General features: G+C 36.4%; 1 protein-coding gene across 7 annotated transcripts in view; it reads left to right on the forward strand.

The window, feature by feature from the left end:
- JMJD1C (jumonji domain containing 1C) overlaps positions 1-27,830 on the forward strand; it is a 315,132-nt gene that overhangs the window by 51,088 nt on the left and 236,214 nt on the right. For 3 of the 7 annotated variants that reach the window (XM_082425486.1, XM_082425491.1, XM_082425490.1), the window contains exon 1: positions 9,923-10,406. The exons of 1 other annotated variant lie outside the window; for it this stretch is intronic. In XM_082425486.1, coding sequence (XP_082281612.1) covers positions 10,239-10,406 — 168 coding nt within the window. In that variant the 5' untranslated portion in view covers positions 9,923-10,238. Of the gene's footprint in view, positions 1-5,845; positions 5,909-9,919; positions 10,407-27,830 lie in introns of those variants that run through there. 3 more of the 7 variants (XM_082425496.1, XM_082425492.1, XM_082425489.1) reach the window with 3 other exon arrangements.

Consider the following 27,830-nt stretch of genomic DNA (forward strand, 5'->3'; position numbering starts at 1 on the left):
GTAAGATACTATGAGTCTTTTAGTTTTTTATTTTCAAAATTGTTGTGAAACAAAATTGTTTTGGTTGTTCCGGTTTCTTTTTTTCTTTTTTTAATTTTTTTAAAATTTATTTTTATTTGTTTATGTTTGGCTGCATTGGGTCTTCGTTGCTGTGCGCGGGCTTTCTCTCTAGTTGCAGCGAGCGGGGGTTACGTTGTGATGCGCGGGCTTCTCTTGTGGTGCCTTCTCTTGTTGTGGAGCACGGGCTCTAGGCACGCGGGCTTCAGTAGTTGTGGCTCGCAGGCTCTAGAGTGCGGGCTCAGTAGTTGTGGCGCACGGGCTTAGTTGCTCCGTGGCATGTGGGATCTTCCCGGACCAGGGCTCGAACCTGTGTCCCCTGCATTGGCAGGTGGATTCTTAACCACTGCGCCACCAGGGAAGCCCCTGTTCCAGTTTCTTTACCTTAACTTATTGATTTTAGAATCAACTCGTTGATTGCCAGCATCAAAAAATTTGCTGGTATTTTGATTGAGATTACTTTGAATTTGTAGATCAACTTGGGGCTAATAGAGTCTTCTAATACATGTTTATGGTATATCTCTTCACTTATTTAGGTCTTCTTTCATTCATCAGTACTTTGTAGTTTTCAGCATGGAGAGCTTGTACATATTTTATTACATTTATACATATTTTTATTTCTTTGGGTGCTATTGTAAATGGTACTGGTTTTAAATTTGGATTTCTAACTTTTTGTTTCTAGTGTATGGAGACATAATTGATGTTTGCATATTGATCTTGTATCCTGCAACCTTGCTAAACTCATTTATTAAAGTTCTAGAAGCTTTTTTGAAGGTTCTTTATGATTTTCTATATAGACAATCATGCCATTTGCAAATAGAGGCAGGCTTATTTCTTCTCTTTCCAGTCTGTATGCCTTTTATTTCTTTTCTCTTATTGCACTTTCTAGGACTTTGAGTATGTTGTTATTGAATAGGAATGGTGACAGCTGATGTCCTTTCCTTGTTCTGAATCTTTGGGGGAAAACATTTAGTCTTTTACTGTTAAATATGATGTTAACAGTAATTTTTTAGTAGATGCATTTTATCAGGTTGTTTAAGTGCCCTTCTCTTCCTGATTGGCTGAGAATTTTGTGAGGAATGAGGGTTGGATTTTCTCAAATGTGTATTTTTTGCATTTGTTGATGCTATCATATTTTTCTTCTTTAGTCTGTTGATCTGTTGAATTATACTGATTGATCTTTCAATGTTGAATCAACCTGCATTCCTGGAATAAACCTGCATTGGTTGTGGTGTGTTATCCTTTTTATAAATTACTGAATTTGATTTGCTAATATTTTGTTGAGGATTTTTGCATGTATGAGGGATAATGAGTTTTCTTTTCTCGTAATTTCTGTGTCTGATTTTGGTATCCAGGGTAATGCTTACCTCATAAAATGAATTTGAGACTTTCCCTCCTGTTCTATTTGTGTAGATTTTTTTCCCACTTTTTTTTTTTTTCCTGTTTAGTTTCAGCTTTGGTAATTTCTTTTGACCTGTCTTCAAGGTTATTGATTCTTTCCTCAGCTGTGTTAAGCCTGATGAGCTGGCCAAAGGCTCTTAAAATTTGTTACTGCAGTTCTCGTTTTCAGCATTTCAATTTCAAAAATAGATGTTTTTGTATGATTTATAGAACAGGTAATGGTAACCCAACATGCAGGCACTGCCTTGGTGATCAGGGAAGTCACCCCCATGGCTAGGCTTATAATTTTTGATTGAATGCCAGCTATCATTGGCACGGTAATAGAGATATAAGTATACAGTATTTATGCCAAGAAGTAGGCATGACTCTTATTCCATTAAGCTGTTAACATGGGGGATTGAATCAGTCTTGCTTGAAGTTGATGAGGATTTATGTTTTTTTGTTGTTGCTCTGGTTACCTTCAGTGTATCGTCAACTGTAAATACTTCTATCATCACCTCATGCTTAAGGTGAGAGTTGGTTTGCTGTAAAGTTTAACTCAATATTTTTACTCCACCTCTATGTTTAAGCCTTACTTGTATATCTGAGAATCAGAGAGGCTCTCTCTGTACTCTTTTGTTCCTTCTCTACTAGTAGAGTGCTGTTACTTATTACTGGGAGCTCGTTTGCGTTGTGGTAGGCTAGGGCCCTGGGAACTCTAGCTTTGTGGTGGAGGGCATCGGGCCTTATTTCTTGTCCTAGATCAGCGTTAGTTTTAGACAGGCTCTGTTTCCTTCTCTTCTCAGTAATCCTGCTTTTCCCCTGATAATAGTAGACCTTTATTGTTTGGGGCCAGGATGATTTCCTGTCCCTCTCTCAGGGGTAGATATTATCCTCTAATTTGAGGGAATTATAAAAATTTGAATCATAAAACTACCAGAAGAAAATACAGAAGAATACCTATGTATTTTCTAAGCATGGCTTAAGGTCAAAACAAAGATTTTAGCATATTTGTGTAAAAACTTAAAACTAGTGAATATCAAAAACAAAGTGCAAGTGGGGAAAGAAACATCCGTGAAAATTTAGCTGTGAAAAGCAAATGAAACAATTGATTTTAAGATAATTTTTGTAATTTAGAATAATTGAAAAATGGATTTTTAGCCATTATAAACAAGGAAGAATATAAAGGCATGCAAGGCAGAGGTTTCTAATATAAAGGTTACTTGTAATGCAAAGTACCTCAAAAATTCCTCCATTTGGAGTTAGTTCTGCTAGGTTATTTTAATATGATAGTTTTAAGAGCAAATTTGGAGAGAAGAGGAAAGAAGCGATTCTACAAGGATGTTTAAAAACTGTTGTTTAATTGGGAAGTCTTTTGGTCTGTATTATTAAGTTTGTATGTATTAAATGATTGATATGTATATCTTCTGTGAGAGCTTTGAGATAGAAACTTTCTGGCTAAAAACATTTGTTTTCCTAAGCAAAATTACTTTTGTCAATCCTTTAACATTTTTTCAGGTTTGAACCTAGCATGTATCAGGAGAGTGTACTTTGCTGCTTGCTGGATTATTCAGAAGCTTTGGAAGCAAATTTTTAGGAACTTTATTGATTATGTTAGCCTCTACTTTTTATGTATGATTCCTAGAGAAGCAGAGGGGTTTGCCCAAAGTGTACAGTAGTTAGCAGTAGAAGTAACTTAGACTTCGGTGACTCTTGCTCTTTCATTAAATTACATTATGTGACTGATAATTTTAAGTTTGCTATATTTGTGATGTATATCTTAAAATACCCGTTTGTAAATGGCTCTATGGCATGGAGATTGACCAGTTTTAACCTAAGTGTTTTTGCATACTTTGTGAAAAGAGAAGTTGGCTAGTTTTCTGAATATTTCTCTTGGCCATTTAATCTTAAATAATATCAAAATGTGCCCTGAAGTAGCAGAATGTTTTGGGGACGTTGATTTGAATTTTGAGTTTGTAGTTAAAGTTTTTTCCAGGTCTCTTTTTTATGTGTGTCAATTTTGATTTTTAAAGAAAAAATCTAGGGGCCTCCAAATACTGAGCTTCTGTGAACATAGGCCTTGGAATTGGAACACTATTTTATACACGCTTTAATTGAATAAATAAATTATATGTAATAGTGAAGCACACGTGGAGCCAGAAGACAATGCTTTCCTTTATATAGAGTAATTTATTTTTATTGGATATTTATGTTTTGTAGTATGTTATAAATCTCATTATATGTAATCATGTGGCTTTTTCTAGAATATGCCAAAGAAAAGAATGACTAAAGATTTCCCGTATTTCACTGCTAGGTCTTGTTTTGTTTTGGTTTTGTTTCTTTGAAGCCAGATGCCATTAATTTAAGAAATGTGCCTCAGAGCTGTGTGTACTTGACCGTGAAGTTTCATCTGTGGGGAGGAACTTCAGTGGAGTAATAAGCATGCTGTGATTTTGAGTCAGTATTACTTTATTTATTTATTTATTTGGCTGCGTTGGGTCTCCGTTGCTGTGCGCGGGCTTTCTCTAGTTGCGGTGGGCGGGGGCTTCTCTTGTTGCGGAGCACGGGCTCTAGGCGTGCCGGCTTCAGTAGTTGTGGTGAAAGGGCTTAGTTGCTTCGCGGCATGTGGGATCTTCCCGGGCCACTTTTTAGCTTAGGTTTTACTTTGACTTTCCCTCATTTGTAGCTTTAAATACAAGTATAGACGCTTTTTTACTTAATTAACTTTAATGGATATAAACAGAGCCATTCTTTGGGACTTTTAGCTTTGCCACTACTGACACACGTGGTAATAGTGAGGGCTTGTGAGAATAATACATAACCCTTTAGGAACCTGACCTGTTGATAAATGAAGGAGCTAATGTAACAATTGAAGATGAAAAGTGCAAACTGCCATCTAGCATATGCATATTTTAATGGTAGTTAATAGTGGAAGCATTTGTGTGAGGGGTGACAAACAAGAAGTCCTATGGGACACCCCGGGAAGACTCTTGCTGTATGCTCAATGGCAACTTTTCATTTATTCTTTTTCTTATAGTTGCTCATTCTATAATGAGAAATTTTCAGTGCTATTATGTTCATTCTTTCTAAATTAAAAAAATTATCATTGAAAATCATATTTGAAGTCTCATTTTTAATAGAGAAATGTTGAAAAGAAGTGGTGGGTTCCAGCACATCCAGAATTTGAATTGGAAACTAGGTAACAAATGTGGAGGCCCAGTAGAGATTTCTTTATTTCTCCTTCCTTCCTTTGTTTTCACCCTCTTTTCGTCTTTCTCCCTCTTGCTCCTTCCACGTGGCATCAAGAAGACAGTCAGAAAGTTATGTTTGTATGTTACCTCCATCAAAGACATTATTTGAGACTGTTCTCTTTGGAATACCAAGAATAGACTGGTGTTTAGCATATATACTTATAGGATCATTTTGGGGTTTGCATTAAATTGGTAATTTGGTAACAGTGAAAGTTTTTCTTGTGAGTTGTAACCCTTTCTCTGTATCTCTTCTTTAGAAATTATCCTCAGGAACCACCTTGCTATTCTGGTGAAGCTCAAGTTTTATGAAGGCTTTACATTGTACTTCCATGATGAAATGAGATAATATATGTAAGACATTGTTTTAAAGGTGATGAATAACCCTGTGGAAAGAACATGAACTCTTGTTTATGACCCTCAATTGAGAGATTCTAAGTTCCTCTTAGTTGGGTTGGATTTAGAAAAAGGTACATTTTTTGCGATGTTCATTCGTTAATTCAATAACATGTATTGAGTGTCTATTCTGCTCAAGTCTTAGTGGATGCTGGGATTATTGTTATGAACAAGATAAATTGTCCTTGCTTTTATGGAGCTTATAGTCTGCCAAGGGAGACAAATATAAAACAGTCTTTTACACAATAAATGTTATAAATACAATTGTGATAAGTACTAAGACAAATGGGAAAAGTTTTGAAAATCCATAATTGGGGATTTGATAGTCTTGGAATCAGATGGCTTCCTTAAGGAAGTGACATTTGAGTTACTTTATCATTATCATAAATGTGGTTGAGGAATTCAGTTTAAATAAGTGCTTAGGGAAATACCTAGATAAGTATTAGTTAAGGTTTAATAATAAGCATGATAACAAATTTATATTCCATTCTATTCTTGGTCTTCCGTTTGCAGAATTCAGTTGAAACTCCTGGCTTTCTTCATTTTAACATTGGCTTCCACAGTTCCTAGATATACTCATATAGTCTGAGCTCATAACCCAATCCAGTCTTTACATTTGGCAGTAAATAAAAGCCTCCAAATTATAATAGATTTGAAAATTATTTGTTAAAATGCACTAAACTTACCTTGTATTCCATTCCAGGAATACTTCCTTAAATATTAAACAAACCAAGGCATTTCTATTGTCTATCTTTCCAGATAGACTGAACTTCTTAAGGACAGAGGCCCTACCTATCTCCAGAACCTTGCAGGATGTGAGACACATAGTAAGTGTAAAATAAACAAATCAGTTATGGATAATCTGTGTTAAATAAGGAGGAAACAACTTGGCAACTGACCTTCTTGTTTCATTTAAGTTACTTTTTAGCATAATACAGAGGCTTTGAATCATAAGGTCTGGTTTTGAATTCCAGTTCCTTAATGTGTATTCCCAGGCAAATAACTAATTAAACTTCTGTAAACCTCATCTTCTTCATCTTTAAAATAAAGATTTATTTACATGCGATTACATGTGTAAAGTACTTCGCATAGTGTCTGGCACATAGTAAGTGTTTCACAAATATTGTGGCTAATATTATTACAAGATACAGATCTTACTTGGCTTACGGTAGGGTTACCTCTAGATAAACCCATCAGAAGTTGAAAATATCCTAAGTTGAAAATGCATTTAATACACCTAATCTTCAGAACATCATAGCTTAGCCTTGCCTACCTTCAGCATGCTTAGTATACTTACATTAGCCTACAGTTGGGCAATATCATGTAATATTGATATATTAATATCACATAGCATATTTTATAATAAAGTGCTGCATATCTCATGTAATTGATTGAATCCTTTACTGAAGTGAAAAACAGAATGGTTGTAAGTGTATATCAGCTGTTAACCATTGTGATTGCATGGCTTGACTAGGAGCTGCAGCTTGCTGCCATTGCTCAGCATCAAGAGGGAGTATCGTACCACCCTTACTAGCCTGGGAAAAGATTAAAATTCAGAATTCAAAGTAAGGTTTCTACTGAATGCATATTGTTTTCACATTGTCCTAAAGTTGAAAAATTCTACATCGATCCATCCTTAAGTTGGGGACTGTCTGTACATGCACTAAACTTTTTTACCTATTTGTTTTATCTGTGATGTTTAAAATATATACCTATAGTGATGCAGGATACTGGTATGTGTTAGAGCAGAAAGTTGGCCCTTTCTATAGTTAAACCAAGTGAAAAAGTAAAAAATTAATAACTAGTTGTTTATGAAACTAAATTTGATGAACTACTAATTATTGATAATTAAGTGGGTAATTGTGGCACTTATCATTGTAATGAATACATTGTCTTCCTTTATAAGTCAGGTTTTTTAATAAACCAAGTAGATTTTATAAATAAATTTTTGTAGACTTTTAAAAAACAAAACAATCCCCCATTTTATCTTGTATATAGATTAAGATAATTGGATGTACGAAATTTGCCTGAATTGAGGTGTATGTGTGTGTGTGGATATATTTAATGTACATATTTGGATTTGGGGATGGAAAGAGTAGAAGATCTAGTCTATATATCTAAATTTTCAGCTTCTGTAGTTATTTTAAGTACTTCTGTGTCACTGTCTTCATCTATATAGTGAAGTACTATAACTTACAACTATAGTATTATAACTTCTTTTCTTTACAGTTACTAATCCTGGCATTTTCTGAGGATCTTTATGAAAGTAAAGGATGTAAGGGAACCAACTGAACAAACAAATATTTTAAGGTTTCTAGTCTGACTTTAAATTTATTTTTATTCCATGTTATTTACAGTTATGAGTTGCTGGCAAAAATAATGTAAGTACAGTTGACTATTGAACAACTCGGGGGTTAGGGGCGCTGATCCCCAGTGCAGTAGAAGATCTGAGTATGACTTTACAGTCGGCTCTCAGTGTCAGAGGTTCTGCATCTGTGGATTCAACCAACTGGATGGGGTAGTACTACAGTAGTACTTAAAGGGAAAAAAGCCTGCATGTAAGTGGACCCACGGTTCAATCCCATGTTGTTCAAGGGTCAACTGTACTCCCTGAAACAAAGCAAAAAAATGCCAGCAAACAAACAAAAATCCTTTAAGGCCGTTTTATTTTACACTTAAAAAAATGCACTTCAAGTTTCTCCAAAAGCAAAACATCCACACATTAGTGATTTGTTGTTGTTGTCATTGAACCCTAGGTACTGGTTGTAGTCAAGGGATTCGTAGACTGCTATCTGGAATATAGTTCTAAGAATATAAGATGTTTGAAAATGTTATGAAGATATATGGCCTTCTGAAAAACTTTTTGTTTTTGCATTTGAAATGTTTTGATTGATTTGGTTGATTGACATGCTTTTCAGAGCACTTGAAAGGACAGCATTCTACATATAGAGAGGGTTCCTAGGGTCCATTTAGAGGAGCTTGCCTACAAAATTAAAATCAGCTGGCAGTTTTATGTAAGGCAACAGGACAACCTAGACTCTAAAAATATAATTTAGTGAATGGTATTTATGTGATAATAGCGTTATTTGCATCTCTTTTCTCAAACGACTTTATATTTTCTCACTTGCTCCCAGACTATCACTGAGATTAGGAAGCAGGCAATTTCAGTTGTAGCAATTGTGTCATGCCAGAGATCACAAAGCAAGTCATTGATAAATTGGTATCTGAATTTAGATCTTCTTACTCTGTTTTTTTCTCTTTCCACATGTTAGATTATTTTCAGCAGGTTATTTTACTGGCTCCTTAATCCACATTGAGACTTTAGAAATCTTAGTCTGTAGTTCTCAAGGTAATTTGCTAAGTATTATACAGTATGTACTAAAAGAGTGGACTTGGAAATAAGATGGCACAAGTAAAATTAAATTTTTCTCTCAACTTGCCAGTATGCATTTCTAGATATGGTTTTCCTTTGTTATCTATTGCAGTTCTACATTTGGTCTTTAGAGTAGCAAAATTAGACAATGATGATTAAAATCTGTCTTGTAATTGTGGTTTTTAACCTGTTAGCTTCGGCCATGTATTTTCCATTTCAAACAGCTCAGCTTGGGTGTTGTAAGAAAGCAGATAAAAGCCTTATGTCTATTTTAAATATTCAAATTTCTAGTGTAAATTCCTTTAAAAAGGTAACTTTTTTTTTGGTGGAGGCTTAGAAAAATCTTTAAGAAACCGAAATTTAGAAAAAGTTTTTATTGGACTAGAAGAATTTTGGGAGTTGATGTAATCACTAGTGGCCGTGAAAAAACCCCACAACTGGGATTTTGAAAACTACCTTTTAAAAAACACTATAATGCATGTCTGAAATCGAACTTCTCACCGACATCTATAGAGGTTTGGTTTAGAAGAATTGAAGGGTTAGATCAAAGACGGAGTAATTGTTCTAAGTTGGAGATCCGTACGTGTATGGGTTACAAAGTCCTGTTATGATTGGACGGGAAGTAAACATAATTTATTTTCCTGAACTATGATTGGCTAAAATCCTTTTCTTTCCACGGTATTTTCTAACAACTGAATCCGGAGCCTTTCCCTGTTTTTATTATCCGATCAGTGAGTTTGGCGTACGTACTAGTACTAAAAGTACTCAAATTGGTGCAGAGACTGTGAATTTTAAGAATGTTGACAAAAAGCCCTCAACCGGATGTTTGGCTTTCTTACAATAAAGCAGTAGCGAGGTGTAAATCTCTGAATAGCTCAAACCCGTAATGAGCATCGCCCCAGAACAGGAAGAATGAAAGGATGACAGTGTTATCTTCATCTTCACTTAAAGTCGTGGACTGTGTTTCTGTCGTGACCGAGTTCTGTGGGCTTAGTTTTCAGTTGAAAGTGTTGCTCTGTTTTGCTGCTGGGACTAGGGGACTGTTAATTCAGGCAAAATTGAGGCTAACTCAGACTGCAGGCGCCATGTGTTCTGAAAAACATCACTCTGGAGATGCGGCTTTTAACCTTGAGTTTGTTTTGTGACCCAGAGTGGAACCAGCACACTTCACTTTCACCTCACCCCCAACTCCCCCACTTCTCAGGGAGCGACGAGTAGAGAGGTGGACGTCAAACACTACGTTTCTGAACGACTGCACTCCCTTCTCCCGCCCCACTCTCTCTTTTTTTATCCTGGCTGGTCCCGCAGACGCTGCAGCAGCGTCGGGCACTACTTTCCGTCTGCGGTGGTTCCTCCGACCCTCTCCCGCGGCTCCCTCCCCCAGCCCGCGCCGGCGGAAGGAGACGCGCGGCGCTCCCTCAATCACGCTAGTGGATGGGGAGGCGGAGTAGTACTGGCCGCGGCGCGGTGGCAGTAGCGGCCGGCGCTGCCTCGGGGCCTGAGACGGCCGTGTGGAAATTTCTGTCCGTTTCTTTCTTTTATTTGTGGAACTGCAGCCAGAGGCTGCAAGTCGGGGAGTCCAGGGGAGTGTTGAGGACTGCGAGAGACCGAGGTCGCTGTGCCCTTCTGGGTAGAGCGGCCGGTGCGCCCCCGAGCCTGCGCTCGCTCGCGGGGCCGCCGCCTTCCCTAGGTCAGCTGTCCTCGGCATGGGCGGCCGGTAGGAGCGGGGTTTCGGTGATTTCCTGGCAGCTGAGGAGGCAGCGGCCACTTCGGCAGCGACGGCTATGGCGGTGGAGACGCGGCCGGAGCTGGTGGGGAAGCGGTTCCTGTGCCTGGCGGTCGGCGAAGAGGCGCAGCCGGAGCGCGGGGAGAGCGGACGCTGCTGGCGGGGCTGGCGAGCGGGGGTTATCCGAGCGGTGTCACATAGGGACAGCCGCAATCCCGACCTGGCGGTAAGAAAGCAAACTCCCCTCAGTCTCCCGCCCGCGGCCGCAGCCCCACCCCTTGGTCTCGCAGCCGCACCTTGTGGGGTTACCTCTGGCACCTGGCTCAGCCCGGCCAACTGGCGGTCACGCCCCTCTCCTGCGCTCTGGGCGGGTTTGCCCACGTGCGCTGCCAGGATCGCCTCCTCCCCGCGAGGAGCTTCCCCAGCGGGGGCGGTGACCCCCTCGGGACTCCCCGGCGCCCGCCCGGGCCCTTTGGCCGCTATCCGGGAGGGATTCGGCCGCGGCTTCCCCTGCGGCGCCCCGGCGGCCGCGGAGACCTTACGGAAAGGCGGGGCTGCCAGCCGGGTGCTGCGCGGGCGGGTGGGGGTGGGGGCGGACCCCTCGCTCGTGGCGGTAGGGGGCCAGCTTCACCTGCCTCTCTGTGTGAAAGTCTTAACAGTGGAGGCGTTGGAGACTGAAAACTTATCCCGTAAGGTTGCTGAAGGGGAGGGAGAAAAGGAAGGAGACAGATCTCTGGTTTTCCAGTCTGTCCTGGGATTCGTGTGTGTTTTCGAGGCAAAGGCCCTGGCGGTGGCGGGTGCCCTGATTCAACCTTTCTCTACAGTAGATGCTTGGATTTCTAACAGAAAACGATGAAAATGAAAACTTTTGGTTTGGAGGGCCATGGAAATTAACCTCTCTCTCCCTCCCTCCCTTCTTTCCTTCCGTTTGTTTTTTCCATAGTGTTGTGTTTTTTTGTTAGAAGGGAATAGTGCTTTAAAGTCATCCATTCCTGGGTTTTATATGATTTTAAATGAAGCAAGAAATATTGTAAGTTAAAACGTTTAAGACTCTGCAGAACCTTAAAGTGTCTTTTTCTTTGCTTGCTTTCCCTTACTTGTGATACTGCCAGTGTTTTCTTTCAGTAGTGTAGGAGTGTGCAAGATTCTGAGACGGGATATGCTGTTAGTGTTCCAATAACGTTTTCACTGGGGGACATGTTGGAGTTAGGGAGCCAAGGAGAGGCAAGACATTGACTAGGCTTTGAAAGATTGACTTATGAATACATAATCCATGAAATTTATTGGTAATACTGTGGGGTATTTAATTTTTCAGTGGATATTTAAAATTTGGGAACTTTCTTCTTTTTGTTTATATGCAGGTTTACAATTCCGAATTTACATGTACATATGTATCTTAATACTTTTGTTGGAGTTTTTGCTAACCCCGGTTTCATGAATGTAGTCAGTGATACGGTTTCTTGCGGCGTGTATTAATGTCGACTTGATACTGCAAAATATGTTTGCAGAATAGAGGTAATTTTGGAGATTCTGGTTGGTTATTCTCGTTGAAAAGAAGAAAAAGAGAATCCTCCTTAAAAAAAACAACCCAAACATTTCTTAATGGTTCTACAAATTGTGGCAATTCAATAAGTTTGTGTAAAAAGCATGTGCTGATTTTATTTTTTCTCCTTTTACTCTGATATGTTATAGTCTTGGCTTTATGTGGAAGATAGATTATGGGTCAGCATTTTTAAATTGTTTCAAAACAAACATATTTTGTGTTTTCCTAAAAATTTTGTGTTTTGTTTTAGTAGATACATGAAAATTGGGAAGTATAGTTTTAAATTACGAATGTCATTGGCAACAGTCAAGTTATCGAAGTTAAATATATTTAAAAAATTACTTTTTTGTATGGGGATTTAAATGATATAAGGAGGGGGGTTTACACATACCATGTTTGAAAAGGCAAGATAATAAATTGGGTATTTAAAAATGAAAACTATACGTGGATGGAGGGAATCAACTGGAAAGAACAGGAAGGAGTTTCCTCAGATGATGGAAACTTTTTGCATCTTGATGATTACATGGGTGCATACATATGTCAAAACTCATTGAATTGTGCACTTAATATCTGTGCATTTCCTACATACAAATTTTACCTCAAAAATGTGTTTTGAACTATTAACTATGTGAACCTTTGACAGTTTTCCTTTAACAGTCTTTACTTAAACAATTTATGTTGTTACAGTGTAATCTGAGTTTTTTAGCCTGGAACCTACAGATTTAGAGTTACTCCCAAACTTTCTTATATTTCTTTTTTTGCATTCATATTTTCTAAGTTAAACTTGGGACAGTTTAGCATCACCAAAATGCAATTTGCCTTGTAGACTTTTGTTACTGCAGAATAAATCAAGCCCAAAGGAGCTTTATTAATTACTTTTGTGGTTTTTTTTTTTGGTTACAAATATATGTAATTTAAAAACTGCAAGTTCATTAGGAATCTCAGATATGTATGTATTTATGGCACATGATTTGGAAGGATAATTATCAGAACTTGAAAGTAGGGGATGCTTTGTCTCAAAAGTTAGTCAGTTATTCTTATTTTTGGTCTTATATATGAGGAATTTCCACATGCATTAATTTTCTATACTACTGTTAACTAATTATCACAACTTTGGTGATTTAAACAATACGAATTGATTATTATAATGGTTCTGGAGATGACAAGTCTAACTTCTGGGTCTCCATGGGCTAAAATCAAGGTGTGATTAGAACTGTGTTCTTTTCTGGAGGCTCTAGGTCTCATTTTTAGAAGCAGCCCACATTCATTGTCTCGTGGTCCTCTTCCTCCTTAAAAACCAGCAGTTTATGTCTCTCTGTTTTTCTCTAGTCGCATCTCCCTCTTGACTCTCCTGCTTCCCCTTACACTTTTAAGTGCCCTTGTGATCATATTGGGCCCACCCAGATAATCCAGGATAATCTCCCCATCTGCTAATTAACAACCTTAATTCCATCTGAACCCTAATTCTCCTTTGGCATGGAGTTTAACATAGTTACAGGTTTCATGTATTAGGACATGAGCATCTTTGAGGTGGCATTATTCTGCCCACCACACCATGGTAGCAAAAATATTCTTTTACAATATGACCATGATTTGATACAAATAAATTAAGGCTAAAATTATTGTACTTTTTCCTACTGCGAGTTTTAGCGATATCACTATGTGATCTCTTAAGTAAATGAGCTTAATTTGTAGAAGTTTTACTCAGCTGTGCTTGTATAATTTCACCTGTTTTGTTGGTGACTTTTAAAAAATGGCTTGAAAAATCTTCTGGGGTATCTTGGAATTACATTAACCAACAAAAGACTTTATCTGAACCCTTTTAATTCAGGAGGACCAAATAGTTGATTAAATTGAAATACATAAAATATATTGTGAGCCCTCAGCATGTTTTCTTTTTTTGTAGCTCCATTGTTTAGAAAGGTTCTTGATTTGTTATACATGTTAAACGTTTATTACTGCCCTACTTTTTGAGGAACTTTCTAGAAGATTGATAGTATTATGGAAGGAAAGCTGACAGTTGAGAAAAGTAGGGTTGCATAATATTCAACCTTGAATAATATTGTCATGCTAATTATAGAGCAAAAATTGATTTACTTTGCTCATTTTACTTCCCTTGCACAACTTAACAGCCCTTTATTTACTTGCTTATTTATTTATCCATCCATTCAGTCACTTACCCATCTACCTTCCCTTGAAGCTTAATGTGATTGCATCATTGTTTCAAGCTAATCCTATCCAAAGTGTGAGTATTTTTAAAAAATGTATCAGGTTTTCATAAAACATTCCAGATTACCGTGACATTTTGCAATGTCGTTGAAAATCATTTTTAATCTGGTTAGAGACCTCCCCACTGGGATTCCTCATTTTGGATGCAATCATCTATTTTCCCGCAAAAGTTTCCAGTTTTTTTTTTTTAATAGTGATTTCTTTAATTTATTTATTACTTATTTATTATTTATTTTTTGGCTGTGTTGGGTCTTCGTTTCTGTGCGAGGGCTTTCTCTAGTTGCGGCGAGCGGGGGCCACTCTTCATCGCGATGCGCGGGCCTCTCACTATCGCGGCCTCTCTTGTTGCGGAGCACGGGCTGCAGACGCGCAGGCTCAGTAGTTGTGGCTCACGGGCCTAGTTGCTCCGCGGAATGTGGGATCTTCCCAGACCAGGGCTCGAACCCGAGTCCCCTGCATTGGCAGGCAGCTTCTCAACCACTGCGCCACCAGGGTAGCCCAAGTTTCCATTTTTCCAAAGTCCCCTTTTTTTTTCTTTTATCTTGGACTTCAGTCTTGCAGATTAAAATCTAAGAGTGTGATGTTTGTGTTTGAGTCTGCTTCTTGAGAATAAAATTCCCAGAATTTTGCACTCAACTTTGCGCTGTGTTGCATAAGAGGTTAGATATTTGCTGAGTGAATGAGAAGTTGAAGTACATTATATCTGATAGATCTTCATACCAAGGACCCAGTCCTGTTTCAAATGAAATAGAAACTGCTCTGGAGCTCCTGAGAATGGACACTTAACAGATTCGCACTTGGGATCTCTGGATCTTGGGTCAGTTATTCTTTTTCCCCTGTAGAATATTATTTCTATTTTTACACAAGAATCCTTTTGAGTCAATCTCCTTTATATTAATATATTGCTTGAAACAAATACAGAGTCAGGGAAGAAGTAAAGTCATAATAAAGGAAGGAAAATATTAACTGAAGTATTCAAAAATTCAGGAAGGGATGCTAGGAACTGAATTACATCTTGATTGCAACATAAAAGAAGAACACAGATACAACAACAAAGGCAACACACACACACAAATAAAAACTTCTGTTCCTTGGTGAAAGACACTAACTCTGTTTTTTTAATGTCAGTAGAGAAATATGAAGATATTTTGTGTACATTGAAAAAAAGCGGTTTACTTATAATCATGGAACATTTTTCTGTAGCGCTTATAAAACTTTCCTCCCGCTACCATTAATACTAAATTTGATAAAATCTTGAAGAGTTCTTTGGGGACTCATTATTGGATAGAAAGGAGCAAATGCACACAGTTTCTAAATGCTCATACCAAGTTGCTTTCTGAGTGATGTAATATAATTTTAAATCTCTTTCACAAGAACAGTGTTCTCAGCAAATGTTTTATTTGAAGTACAATGAATCAATGTGAAGTTACTTGAAAAGTAGTTGTTATCTAATAGTCTCTTGTCAAAAACTCAGATTGAAAGTTTCTTGTAGAGAAATGAGAAGTATGGTAATTATTGTTATCTGTTTTTTAACTTGAAAATTACTCTCTGTCTAATAAAAAGCATTCTACAATTAAAAAAAAAAAGTACCAGGTTTTAGGACTTCCCTGGTGGCCCAGTGGTTGGGACTTGGCCTTCCAATGCAGGGGGTGCAGATTCGATCCCTGGTTGGGGAGCTGGGATCCCACATGCCTCATGGCCAAAGGACCAAGAACATGGAATGGAGGCAATGTTGTAACAAATTCAATAAAGACTTAAAAATGGTCCACATCGGGGAAAAAAAAAAAAATCTTAAAAAAAAAAATGTTATCAGGTTTTTTCAGTACCCAAAAGGAACAAAAAATCATAGTATTGTGTTTCATAGACCAAACATGTAAACTTGTTTGTATTTGGGGGAATTTTCTCATGGTCACTTAGTGAGGAGTAGCTAACCTTGTAATACAGATTTTAAGCTGTTCTAAACTGTACTACCTGTAGATTAAAGTTACTTTGCAGATCTTATATGTCCTAAATGTAAGTATCTTAAATATGAAAACTATGTTTTTCTGCTTAGCTGTCTCTTCATTTAAGTGTCATATTGAGTTGGTAGTATTTGATTCTTTAAGTCTTGTTAGGATAATTCTTTAGGTAAATCTAAAATGTATATCATGGTGTTGTAATATTGCTAATACTAATTTCTGGTCTAGGTACACAGTGTTGAATGAATGAATGAATGATTTTTACTTCATTGCTCAGTATGACCTGGATAAGTTAACCATAGGGAAAATTGGTTTAGCTGGTAGGTAGAAAAACTTTTATGTCTGATTTGAGTACATACAGGTTCCCTCCCTGCCCTTGAATTTATATTGTGATTGGTCCTAAAGACTTATGTACAGGAAAATAAGTATGTAAACTGTAGCTGTGGTGGCACGTAACTTGTGCAGTTGTAACCACTAGCTGGCTTTAAAAGTAGATAGCCACCCAGTAAATGGTGTGAAGTGTATGTTTCTGTGTAAAATTAAATAAAGGAGGTGTTTTGTTTTTTCCCTTTTGACCTGTCATAGATATATTCTGGCACGTATTTTGATGCCATTAATTTAAAATAGAGAATGTTTTCATTCATTAAGGTAATTGGACTAAAGACATTTTAGTATGAGAACTCTTAGCTTCATATAGGGAAGACGTTGCATTTGAAAGTAAAAATGTTTGGATATTTCCACGTAATCAAAAGTATGTAGGCTATTTTCCTGTGTTTATAGGTTTAATGTGTTACTTTTGACAATTGTAAGTTATGAGCAAAGAATGTTTTCAACTCTCAAACTCATATTTTGTTTCTCCTTTACATATTTACTATAGTACCTAACATTAGGTGTTTAGTAAATGTTCATTGAATGGCAAATAAATGAATGAATATCATCAATTTCTTGTGTACTTTAATTCATACCAACCATCTCAATTATCAGTGACTATTTACTCGTAATTTTGAATCTCTTTTTTTGTTGTGTGGAATTGTGTACCTTAGTGGTTACTTCCCCATATTCATTGTCTGTTGTGTGGTTTGACTAAAGGGTGGGCCTGGGTATTCCTAAGCCAATCAGGAAATTGAACTCCTCTGGTTACACTGATGGGTATAGGCCCTAAATAAGTCCAGTCAGAATGAAGGCAAGGGGTATTGTGTGGGTGTGAATCTGGAATTGCCACAGCCATTTTCCTACTTTAAGGTAAACCAGTTTGAGGACAAAGTTGACATAATAGAGGCTAACAGAATTGAAAAGGCAACAGAAAAAATATGGCTGATCAAGTTGTTTTCTGAAGCCTAAATACAACTTTTGGATTTTTCACTTACGAGATTTTTCATTATGGAAGAATAAATTGAGTTTATGTCTGTTTTTCTTGGTGTTTCTCTTCTTTGGAACTAAAAGCATGTTAACTGATATACATGGTAACGTTCCTTTGCCTTTTTTTTTTTTTTTTGAAGGCATATGAAAGGCATTTTCTTGACACTCTTGTTTGTTATTTAAGGTTAAGGCAGATTTTTGCTTTATAATTTTGAATAATTTCAGTAGTGATTTTCAAGAATGGTGATATGTTCTGCTTTATTGTGTCCAGATGTATTACAGAGCTTTGAAAAATTAATGTATATGAAACATAAATACCTAATTTTCTAAATAATTAAAAATAAGAAATACCATTTGAATTTTTATGTCAGGAAGTATGCCATAAACCCCTCATTGTTAAAGAGAAATTTCAGCAAATAGATATCATTAATATTTCAGAAATTAAAAAAGAAATGGCAACCTTTTCTTTTTTAGGCTGTAAACCATAAATACTATATTTTTCTACTCTTGTCACTGTTGGCCTGATTTTTAATGGTGGCAGTTTGGTAGTAACAAATACTGCTGATTTCATTTGTTTCAAGATTTGACAGTGATTACATTTCTGCCTGATGCCCCGATAAACATTTTTTTCTATGTGGATTTTTAATAAACTTGTGTTTTATTTGATATAAAATTCTTAATCTGACAAATCTGTAAGGGTTATATAATTTATCCTTTAAGATTGTTGCTTACTAAATACTGAAATGTTCTAAGATGTTGAAGCATTCTCTGAAATTATCTAATTGGGTGGAATCTTTTCATGTAGAATTTATGGTTCATTTTATATTTTAGCTATTTTATGGAATTATATTAGTAAACCCTTTGAAAATATTTTCTTCTTATAATATAGAACCTATTGATTTGATTATAGAATACATGGTTAATGAGTAGAAAACAGCTTATTATTCATTTACTGTTTGGTTGGACTTGGTGCTAAAATTCTAAGGTTACAACTTGGTCTAGTCCAGTTTCCCGGATGCAACCAGTAGGAACTGTGAGTCATACAGGATTTGAGCAGGGTAGATAAATGCTTAGACCTTTGAATTAAAAAGTGGGAATATAGTGACACCTGCCTATTGGGGTTTATTGGCTAGTACACTCGTTTGGAATGAATAAAAATTTTGGATTACGTATTTCTTAATAGATTGCAGATTTCAGGTACAGTATTTCATCTATATTTGTTCAAACCAGCATAACAAAATAGATCTTAGTAGAACATATTTTGAAATTAGTTTGAATAAATAGGAATTAAGTATAAGTATATATAATAATACATAACTGATCACTTAAAAGAAACATTTCTTAAAGGTACACTTAACATTGTACTTGATTTATAGTTTGGGCCTCAGTTTTCTTATTTATCCCGTTCAGTGAATGGAATTGGTCTAGAGTTCAGAGCATTTCCTATTCTGTAGTTCTAGAATTGTGATGTTAATAGTTTTTTTTTTTCAACCTGTAATGTCTTAGAATAAAATGTCTTTTAAGCAAAAATAAATTTCTGGTCTGTCCCAAAAGCTCTTAATTCTGAGTTAGTGAAACATTTCATTATGACATGTCTGTTGTGTTTTGTTATTACAAAAACCACAATTCTATGTAAATAATGTGATTTCTGTTCAGTGTTTCTTTTGGATGATCAAAATGAGATCATAGGATTTGGATTTTTATGGTTGAATAAATTGAGGTAGAATAAAGAAAAATATCTGAAGCCTTCAATATTGGATCTTAAAATAATTTAGCATATATATTTCTTCATGTACTTGGAAGTTTAGATCAGTTACATTTAATTCTTGGTGAAAATACCCTATGGTTCAAATCGATTAAAAGAAGTCAAAAATTGCTTCTCCAAAGGGATATAGTAATTCACACTTTCAAAGTTAAAAAAAAGAAAAAAAGCCCCATCCATTGCTATGATAAATATTCTCCCTGAACCTTTCTTTCTTGATTTTTGCAGCCCCATGATTCAAGTCCTCTTGGAACTTCTTTTTTTAGTGACTACAGTTCCTCCCATCTTCTTAATTTAGTATTAGAAAGTCAGTCCTTTGCTTACTGTTTCTTTTTGTTTTATTTTTCAAATCTTGTTATTCCCTTTGGAGAATTTACTTGTACTTCTTTGCATCATTACTCACTAATCTGGAACTTAAGCATTGACCTTCAGTTGGAATCCACCATCTCTCCATTCTTCTTTGGTGTCTATATATGAATGTCCCACATTTGAGTCTGATTAATGTTTCTAAAATGTAGTTTATTATCTTCATGTGAAAAAGCTCCCCTTTTGAGATTTATCTTGAAGTCTCATCCGGGCTTGAAGATGCCTCATCCTTCACCTTTTCACCACCTACAATGTATGTATGTAGTGAGTTACACAAATTTCTTTCTTCAAATTACAATCTCTTCTACTCCCCACTCCCACCTCCCCTTTTATTCCAATTTGTGCTACCACTGAGTCCACACCTTCTTTGCCCTAGGCATGTATTAAGTGATCTTTTTACTTTAAAGCTTATTCCTTTTTCAGTCCGTTCTATTCGTTGTGGACAAATTACTCATCCTGTGTTTCCCTTTAGCTCACTTTAGTAGTTTTTCCTTCGCTTATTCGATAAAGTCCAGACTTCATTCTCTAATGCTTAGATGTGCTCAGTGTCTCTATCCTTTGAAATTTAAAATTAACTAATCCCCTGCATAAACTGTTGTGGTGTTTAGCGAAAGTCTTTCGTTGGAATTTTTAAAATGTTATAACCCCACTGTTAATGAAATCATAAAACGCATTTCTTGCTTTCGAATTTCATTTGCTGATAAAAAGTTTCTGATGTCAAACATTTCTCTTGTTAAAAATGGTATTACTTGGTATTGCATGAACTGAGTCCAATGAGAAAACAGATTCTTAATGAGTCAAATAATGTATAAAGTGTTAGTTATTCCATTTCTGTTCATGAAAGACAAAATCCAGTTTAACAACATTTTACACACTATTAATGAATCTGGAAATACGACTTTTCTTTGATTTTAAGCTAGACATTTTCCACATTTTAATGTTTCTGAAATTAAGGCATAGTTTACATACAGTCCATGTCAAAAGCAACTTGTTTACCACTAGGCTGAATGTTAAGTGGCAGTGTAATGGTAGTAGTCGTGTCTGCAAAGTGTGTAACCTTAGTGTAGAACTTTTCAGTCTTAGTATTCTTTTAAACTTAATTACTGAGGATCCCATAGAGCTTTGATTTCTATGGGTTATACCTGTAGATATTTACTACATTAAAAAGTAAGATTGAATCGTTACAACGTAAAAGCACACATTCAGTTACCTGTCAGAACAGTGCTGTCACACTATATGTAGCCTGTAGAAAACTGCTCTGTACACTGATGAGAGAGTAAGATTGGAAAAGGCAAATAACATCCTGGTTTTATTGTGAAAGGTTTTGACCTTATAACCCCCTGAACGGGTTCAGTTACCCCTGAAAACCTGTGGTGAAGGTATCTGTTCATCTAATCATCTCCCTAGTTGGAAGTATCATGGCAGGTGTTTAAATTTTAAGTTGAATTTATCTTCTTCATTTCAAATGTCTGCTAGTATTTGCTATGTTGCTCTATATTGCTATATATAAAAGAGTGTATTTTAAATGTAGATTTCTTGTCTCATGCCCTAGAATGTAGAAACAGTAGAACATGAAGTAGAAACTAAGTCAGCATTCCTGGAATAGATTTTAGAATTTTTCAAAGATAGGAGAGGTCTGTGTGACTAATTCATGTCTTGTGAAAGACTGTCACTTAGGAGCTGAAAAATCTGATTCACCTGTCAAAATTACTGAGTTTAAGTAAGACTCGGAAAACATCTTTAGAATCAGAGGAATATTGAAGAAGGAATGTATGTTTATGTTAATGTATGGATAAAGTTATGCATTGCCATTTAATGCAGAATGGCTTTATGTATATTTAATATAAGATTTATTTTTTCCCTAAATTGTTTTTCCTTAGATTGAATCTTAGCATCAAGGCAATACAGTACTAGGGAAGGTATTGAAACTGTGAAACAACTTAAAATTGGTAAACTGTTCCAATGTGTTGAATAGAACCATACTATTATTTTGGTCTGTCTTTATCTTCAAAACCACATTGATGAAATTATATAGATCAGATTTCAGAGTGTTTAACCTATTCCCTAAAATGTTCTATTGCCTTAACTTTCAAGATCTCTTATTATATTTTAATACCAAAGTGAATCATTTTAAGGGAAACCATTTAACTTTACATTGTTCATCTTAATAAAGGGAATAAATAATGAATATGAATATAGACTATTTGTGTCCTGTCTTTTCATAATGACTTTGAAATATATAAACATATGTACATATTTATGGAAATAGTGATTAGTTCCCCTTGAACTAAAAGTTATAGCAGTAAAAAAAGTTTAGGTTAAAACTGCAAAAAGGAAAAAGGTAAATAAGCTTGTAAAGTGAGCTAACATAATACTGCGTTAAATTTGCTTCTGAATTTCTTAGTGTCCAGAGCAAAATGAGAATTGTGATGAATTACAATATCATTGATCTTCAGAGTGATTTTCACTAAGCCTTACTGGCTTTTTGGAGCTTTCTGAGGTCTGTTGGAAAAGTGAATGAATGGCCAGAGAGTATAGGAGAAAAGGAAGAAATCCTAGGGTACTGAATTCTGGTCCTCGACCCATTCATTTGGAACAGCTTTGATCTTATCAGTTTTATTTGATAATGATTTCTCAGGTCAAAAAAATTGGTTATGTATCAATAATTCTTTTTCCAGGGAGAAAGAAGTGTGCCATTTTTAAAGAGAAACTTTTCCTGACAAAAAATTCTTTAATTGATGACTTTTACATGGAAAATTAAGTAGTGTACAATTGTTAAACACAATGATTATTATTAAAACAAACAAGAACTTTCTTAGTAATTAAAGATTAAAGATGTAATTATAAAGTGACTCCTGATGAGGATATTCCTGCAAAAGATTAATTTCGTCCAGGTATGTAATTTTTAGTGATCAGTGGAACATGTAAGAGAAGAATCTGATACATATGTCTAAAGGCAGTAATTCTCAACCTTTTTTATATTTGTTGCAGTCTCACAGTGGATAGGGTTAAGCTTTAATGTGCATGAAAATCTTGGAGGGAGCTCCATATTTTAAATGCTAGTTTCTATACCTCATACCTAGATATTTTGATCTGCATTTTACTAAAATCTGCATGTTATTAAAATTATTTTATTAGGTACCAAAGCCACGTAAAAAGATACATCTAGAGTAATTTCACTCCCACCCCTGTCCCCATCAGCTCAGTTTACTCTGCAACTCTTTTATTTTTATTTATTTATTTATTTTTCTGTCACTCTTGTAAATAACCATTTTTATTAATTCAAGTGTCTTTCCAGGGTTAACTTATAAAGATAGGAGCAAGTGTACATGGTTTCATTCCTCCCATTCATATGTGATCAACCTGAGCATCACTAAAAGAAAAACACACATTATGAATCTACTGAGAAGATACGGTAGGAAGTACACCAATGAAGTATTTGTACTAAAAATTATGGAACTTGAGTATAATCAAGCTTCTACATTCAACCACTAATTTGCAGGACATATGAGGGTAGGGGCACATGTTAAACAACACCATGAGGATGCAGTCAGCTAGATCCAGGATGTGGGAAATTCTAGAACTAGAGCTGTGCTGTTGAATATTGTGGCAAGTTAAATTGATTAAAATTGAATATCAGTTCCTCATTCACTGTAGCCAATTTCAGGTTCTCAGTTGCTACATCTAGCTAGTAACTATGGTTTTAGACAGCACAAATAAGAAAATTTCCATCATTGCAGAAAGATCTATTGGATGCCACTATTCTAGAGTAAGCTTTAAAAGAATAGTCAACTTATCATACAGACTAGTAGAAGGGGAAAAAAATGGAATGATAAAAATAAAAGAAGGCAAGAAGAGAGACAAACTTAACAAAGGTGAGACAAACAGCACAAAATAAGAGATTTAATTTAAACCCAGATATATCAGTAATTACATTAAATGTAATTGACTAAACGTTTCTATTAAAAGGAAGGTTATAAAACTGGGAGGAGAGAACCCACAAAACACACTTACTGGGACTTCCCTGGTAGCACAGTCGTTAGGAATCTGCGTGCCAATGCAGGGGACACAGGTTCGATCCCTGGTCCGGGAGGATCCCACATGCCGCGGGGAAGCTGAGCCCATGCACCACAACTACTGAGCCTGCACTCTAGAGCCCGTGAGCCACAACTAGTGAGCCCACGTGCCGCAACTCCTGAAGCCCGTGTGCGTATAGCCCGTGCTCCGCCACAAGAGAAGCCACTGCAACGAGAAGCCTGCACACCGCAACGAAGAGTAGCCCCTGTTCGCCGCAACTAAAGAAAGCCCACGCGCAGCAATGAAGTCCCAACGCAGTGAAAAAAAAAAACAAATCCACGCTTATTTGCTGTTTATAACAAATCTATCTAAAACATAAGAATACTTAAAGGTGGTTGTAACAAGATGGGGAAAAAACTTCCATGCAAATACTAATTAAAGATAGTTGACGTGGCTATACTAAAGACAGTGTTTAAGAAAAGAAGCGTTATTTGGGATAAAGAGGCTTTGTTTACCGTGGTAAGAGTTTATTCAGCAAGAGAAGATATAATTTCAGTTTTCTAAGTACCTGTGACATGACTTAAAATACATAAAGCTGGAATTTATAGAACTATTAGAGAAAATAGACAAACTTATAACCATAATGGGAAATTAAATAGCTGATAGAACTAGCAGTAAAATAACAGTAACAAGATATTTAGAATAATAAGTACTTGCTTTGGCCATCTCACAAGGTAGTTGTGTGAATGAGATAGTATATGTAATAAATACACGGTCATTCAATATGAGTAAATATTTAATATGAATAAATACTGAAATACGTTTATTCAAAAAATATTTGAGCACCTTCTAATGACTGGTACCGTTTAAGACATGTGTTTTGTAAGGTATACAGCCTTAAATGTAAGATGTTGTCAGGTACAGTTACCAATTTTAAGTGCTTAATGAATGATAAGCAGTAATATCTATGGATTTGTAGAAGTGAGTGATACAGATTTGAAGGATGCATTCGTTGAGGAAGCAGGATATTTTGGGCCCTGAAGAGTGACTGGCATAATATATTGGGCTGGCCAAAAAGTTTCTTCGATTTTAAAGTAAAAATAGAAGACACATTTTTCATTTTCAGCAAGAACTTTATTGAACAAACGTATTCACCATTTTGTTCCACTACCTTCTGCCATTTTTCAGACAACTTCATAATTTCATCTTCCCAAAACTTTTTTATCTTTTTGAGCAAAGAACTGGTCCAGGTGCCTTTTACAGTCTTCCAGGGAATTGAAATTTTTTCCATTAAGAGAATTTCGTGAAGACGGAAATAAATGGAAATCCGAAGGTACAATGTCCGGTGAACATCGCAGATGACTCAGAACTTCCCAGCCAAGCTGTAACAGTTTTTGCCTGGTCATCAAAGAAACATACGGTCTTGTGTTACACTGATGAAAGATTGTGTGTTTTCTGTTGACTAATTCTGTACACTTTTCGTTGAGTGCTGCTTTCAGTTGGTCTAATTGGGAGCAGTACTTGCTGGAAATAATCGTTTGGTTTTCCGGAAGGAGCTCATAATAGAGAACTCCCTTCCAGTCCCACCATATACATAACATCACCTTCTTCAGATGAAGACCGGCCTTTGGTTTGGTTGCTGGTGGTTCATTTTGCTTGCCCCACAATCTCTTCCATTCCCCATTATTGTACAGTGTCCACTTTTCATCGCTGGTCACAATTTGTTTTAAAAACAGTACGTTTTTGTTATGTTTCAGTAGATGATTGTATGCAGATATACGGTCAAGAAGGTTTTTTTCGCTTAACTTACGTGGAACCCAAACATCAAAGCAATTAACAGAGTCAGGCTGGTGCAAATGATTTTCGGTACTTGATTTGGATATTTTGAGTATGTTGGCTGTCTCCCACGTGGTATAACGATTGTTCTCGTTGATTGTTCTCAGTTAATGTCTCGATTTGATTGCTATCAACTTCAACTGGTCTACCCGACCGTGGAGCATTGTCCAGCGAGAAATCTCCAGCATGAAACTTCGCAAACCACTTTTGACACGTTCTATCAGTCACAGCACCTTCTCCATACACTGCACAAATCTTTTTTTGCGTTTCAGTTGCGTTTTTACCTTTCTTGAAATAATAAAGCATAATATGCCAAAAATGCTACTTTTTTCTTCCATCTTCAATATTAAAATGGCTATACAAAAATTCACCAATTTACAAAGTGAGAGAGTGGCATGGACATGTATACACTACCAAATGTAAAATAGATAGCTAGTGGGAAGCAGCCGCATAGCACAGGGAGATCAGCTCGGTGCTTTGTGACCACCTAGAGGGGTGGGATAGGAAGGGTGGGAGGGAGGGAGACGCAAGAGGGAAGAGATATGGGGGTAAATGTATATGTATAGCTGATTCACTTTGTTATAAAGCAGAAACTAACACACCGTTGTAAAGCAATTATACTCCAATAAAGATGTTAAAAAAAAAAATTCACCAATTTTGATTTTTTAAAATTCACACTGGTATGACAGCTGTCATGGTGCAATCTACAAAATTGTTTCGAATGAAGTTAAAGACACCTAAGCGCTACTAGAGCCATCTTAACGAGGAAACTGAACAAACATTATGGCCAACCCAATAATAATATTAGAAGAGGTATAAAATGGTTTTGGTAGAAGGAATGGTATGAGGAAAAGCAAACCACTTGGCTTCAGAGAGGATTCATATTGGAATAACAATAAGAAAAATAATGTGAAAATTAGGGCCAAATTGTAATATCAGATTGAGAAATTTGTGGTATGTCTAGAGTGGTTGGCTGAAATGAATATCCTAGTACTTGTGCCATTTCCCAACTTTATGAATACAGTTGTCCCTAGGTATCCATGGGGGCTTGGTTTCAGGGCCTCCTCAGATACCAAAATCCATGGGCGCTCAAGTCCCTTTCTTAAAATGGCATAGTACAGTTGGCCCTTCGAAACTGAGTATGTAGAGCCATAACTATATTTTTGAAAGTAGAATGAAGGGCCTTTAATTCTGGTCGCTGAAACAGCAGACTAATTTCCATACAGATTGTACCTGTTTACAGCTGCAGTTTATGGAAGCACCAGTTTTCCCACACGAGTCTCAACACTACTGGATATTATTGTCGGTCATAATTTATGCCTAATTCGCCCAAAAAACAAGGTACCTTGCTTTAATTCCTGTTTATGTGTTTTTGAGTTTCATGTATTTATTGGCCTTATTTTAAAAATATATAAATAGCTTGCTCATATTTTGGTCTTTTTTTTTTTTAATTATGTATTTTATTTTTGGCTGCATTGGGTTTTCGTTGCTGCGTGCGGGCTTTCTCTAGTTGCAGCGAGCTAGGGCTACTTTTCATTGCTGTGCGCAGGCTTCTCATTGAGGTGGCTTCTCTTGTTGTGGAGCACGGCCTCCGGGCGCACGGGCTTCAGTAGCTGTGGCTCAAAGGCTCTAGAGCACAGGCTCAGTAGTTGGTGGCACACGGGCTTAGTTGCTCCGCGGCATGTGGGATCTTCCTGGACCAGGGCTCGAACCCGTGTCTCCTGCATTGGCAGGCGGATTGTTAACCACTGCGCCACCAGGGAAGCCCTGGCATTGGGATTTTGATAGAGATTATATTGAATCTGTAGCTCTCTTTGAGTAGAATTAATATTATAACAATATTAAGTTTTCTAATCTATGAATACAATATTTCTTTCCATTTATTTGTGTTTTTAATTTTTTTCAGCAACATTTTGTAGTTTTCAGTGTAGAAGTTTTTTGCCTCCTTGGGTTATGTTAATTCCTGAGTATTATATTAAATATTTTTAATGCTATTGTAAATGGAATTTTCTTAATTTCCTTTTTAGGTTGCTTATTGTTAGTGTATAGAAATGCGACTGATTTTCATGTGTTGATTTTGTATACTGCAGCTGCAGAATTTTTTTCTAACAGTTATTTTCTCCTGTGTTTGTGAAATTTTTAGAATTTTCTGCATATAAGATCATGTCATCTGCAAATAGATATTTCTTCTTTCCTATGTGGATGTCTTTTTAGTTTCTTGTCTAATTTTCTATTTAGAACTTCCAACACCATATTTAATAGGCATGGCAAGAGCAAGCATCTTTGTCTTGTTCTTAATCTTAAAATGTTTGTAGTTTTTTACTGTTGAATATGATGTGGAATTTTCATATATGGCCTCTATTATGTTGAGGTAGTTCTTTCTATTCCTAGTTTGTTGTGCACTTTTTATCATGAAATGGTGTAGAATTTTGTCAAATGCTTTTTCTGCATCAATTGAGTTGATCATTTTTCCCCCTTCATTCTTTTAATGTGGTATATTACATTGATTGATTTTTATATGTTGAACCATCTTTGCATTCCAGGAGTAAATCCCACTTGGTTATGTATATTACTATTTTT

Source organism: Balaenoptera physalus (assembly GCF_965194825.1).
Source record: "Balaenoptera physalus genome assembly, chromosome: 14".
Classification (NCBI taxonomy): Eukaryota; Metazoa; Chordata; class Mammalia; order Artiodactyla; family Balaenopteridae; genus Balaenoptera; species Balaenoptera physalus.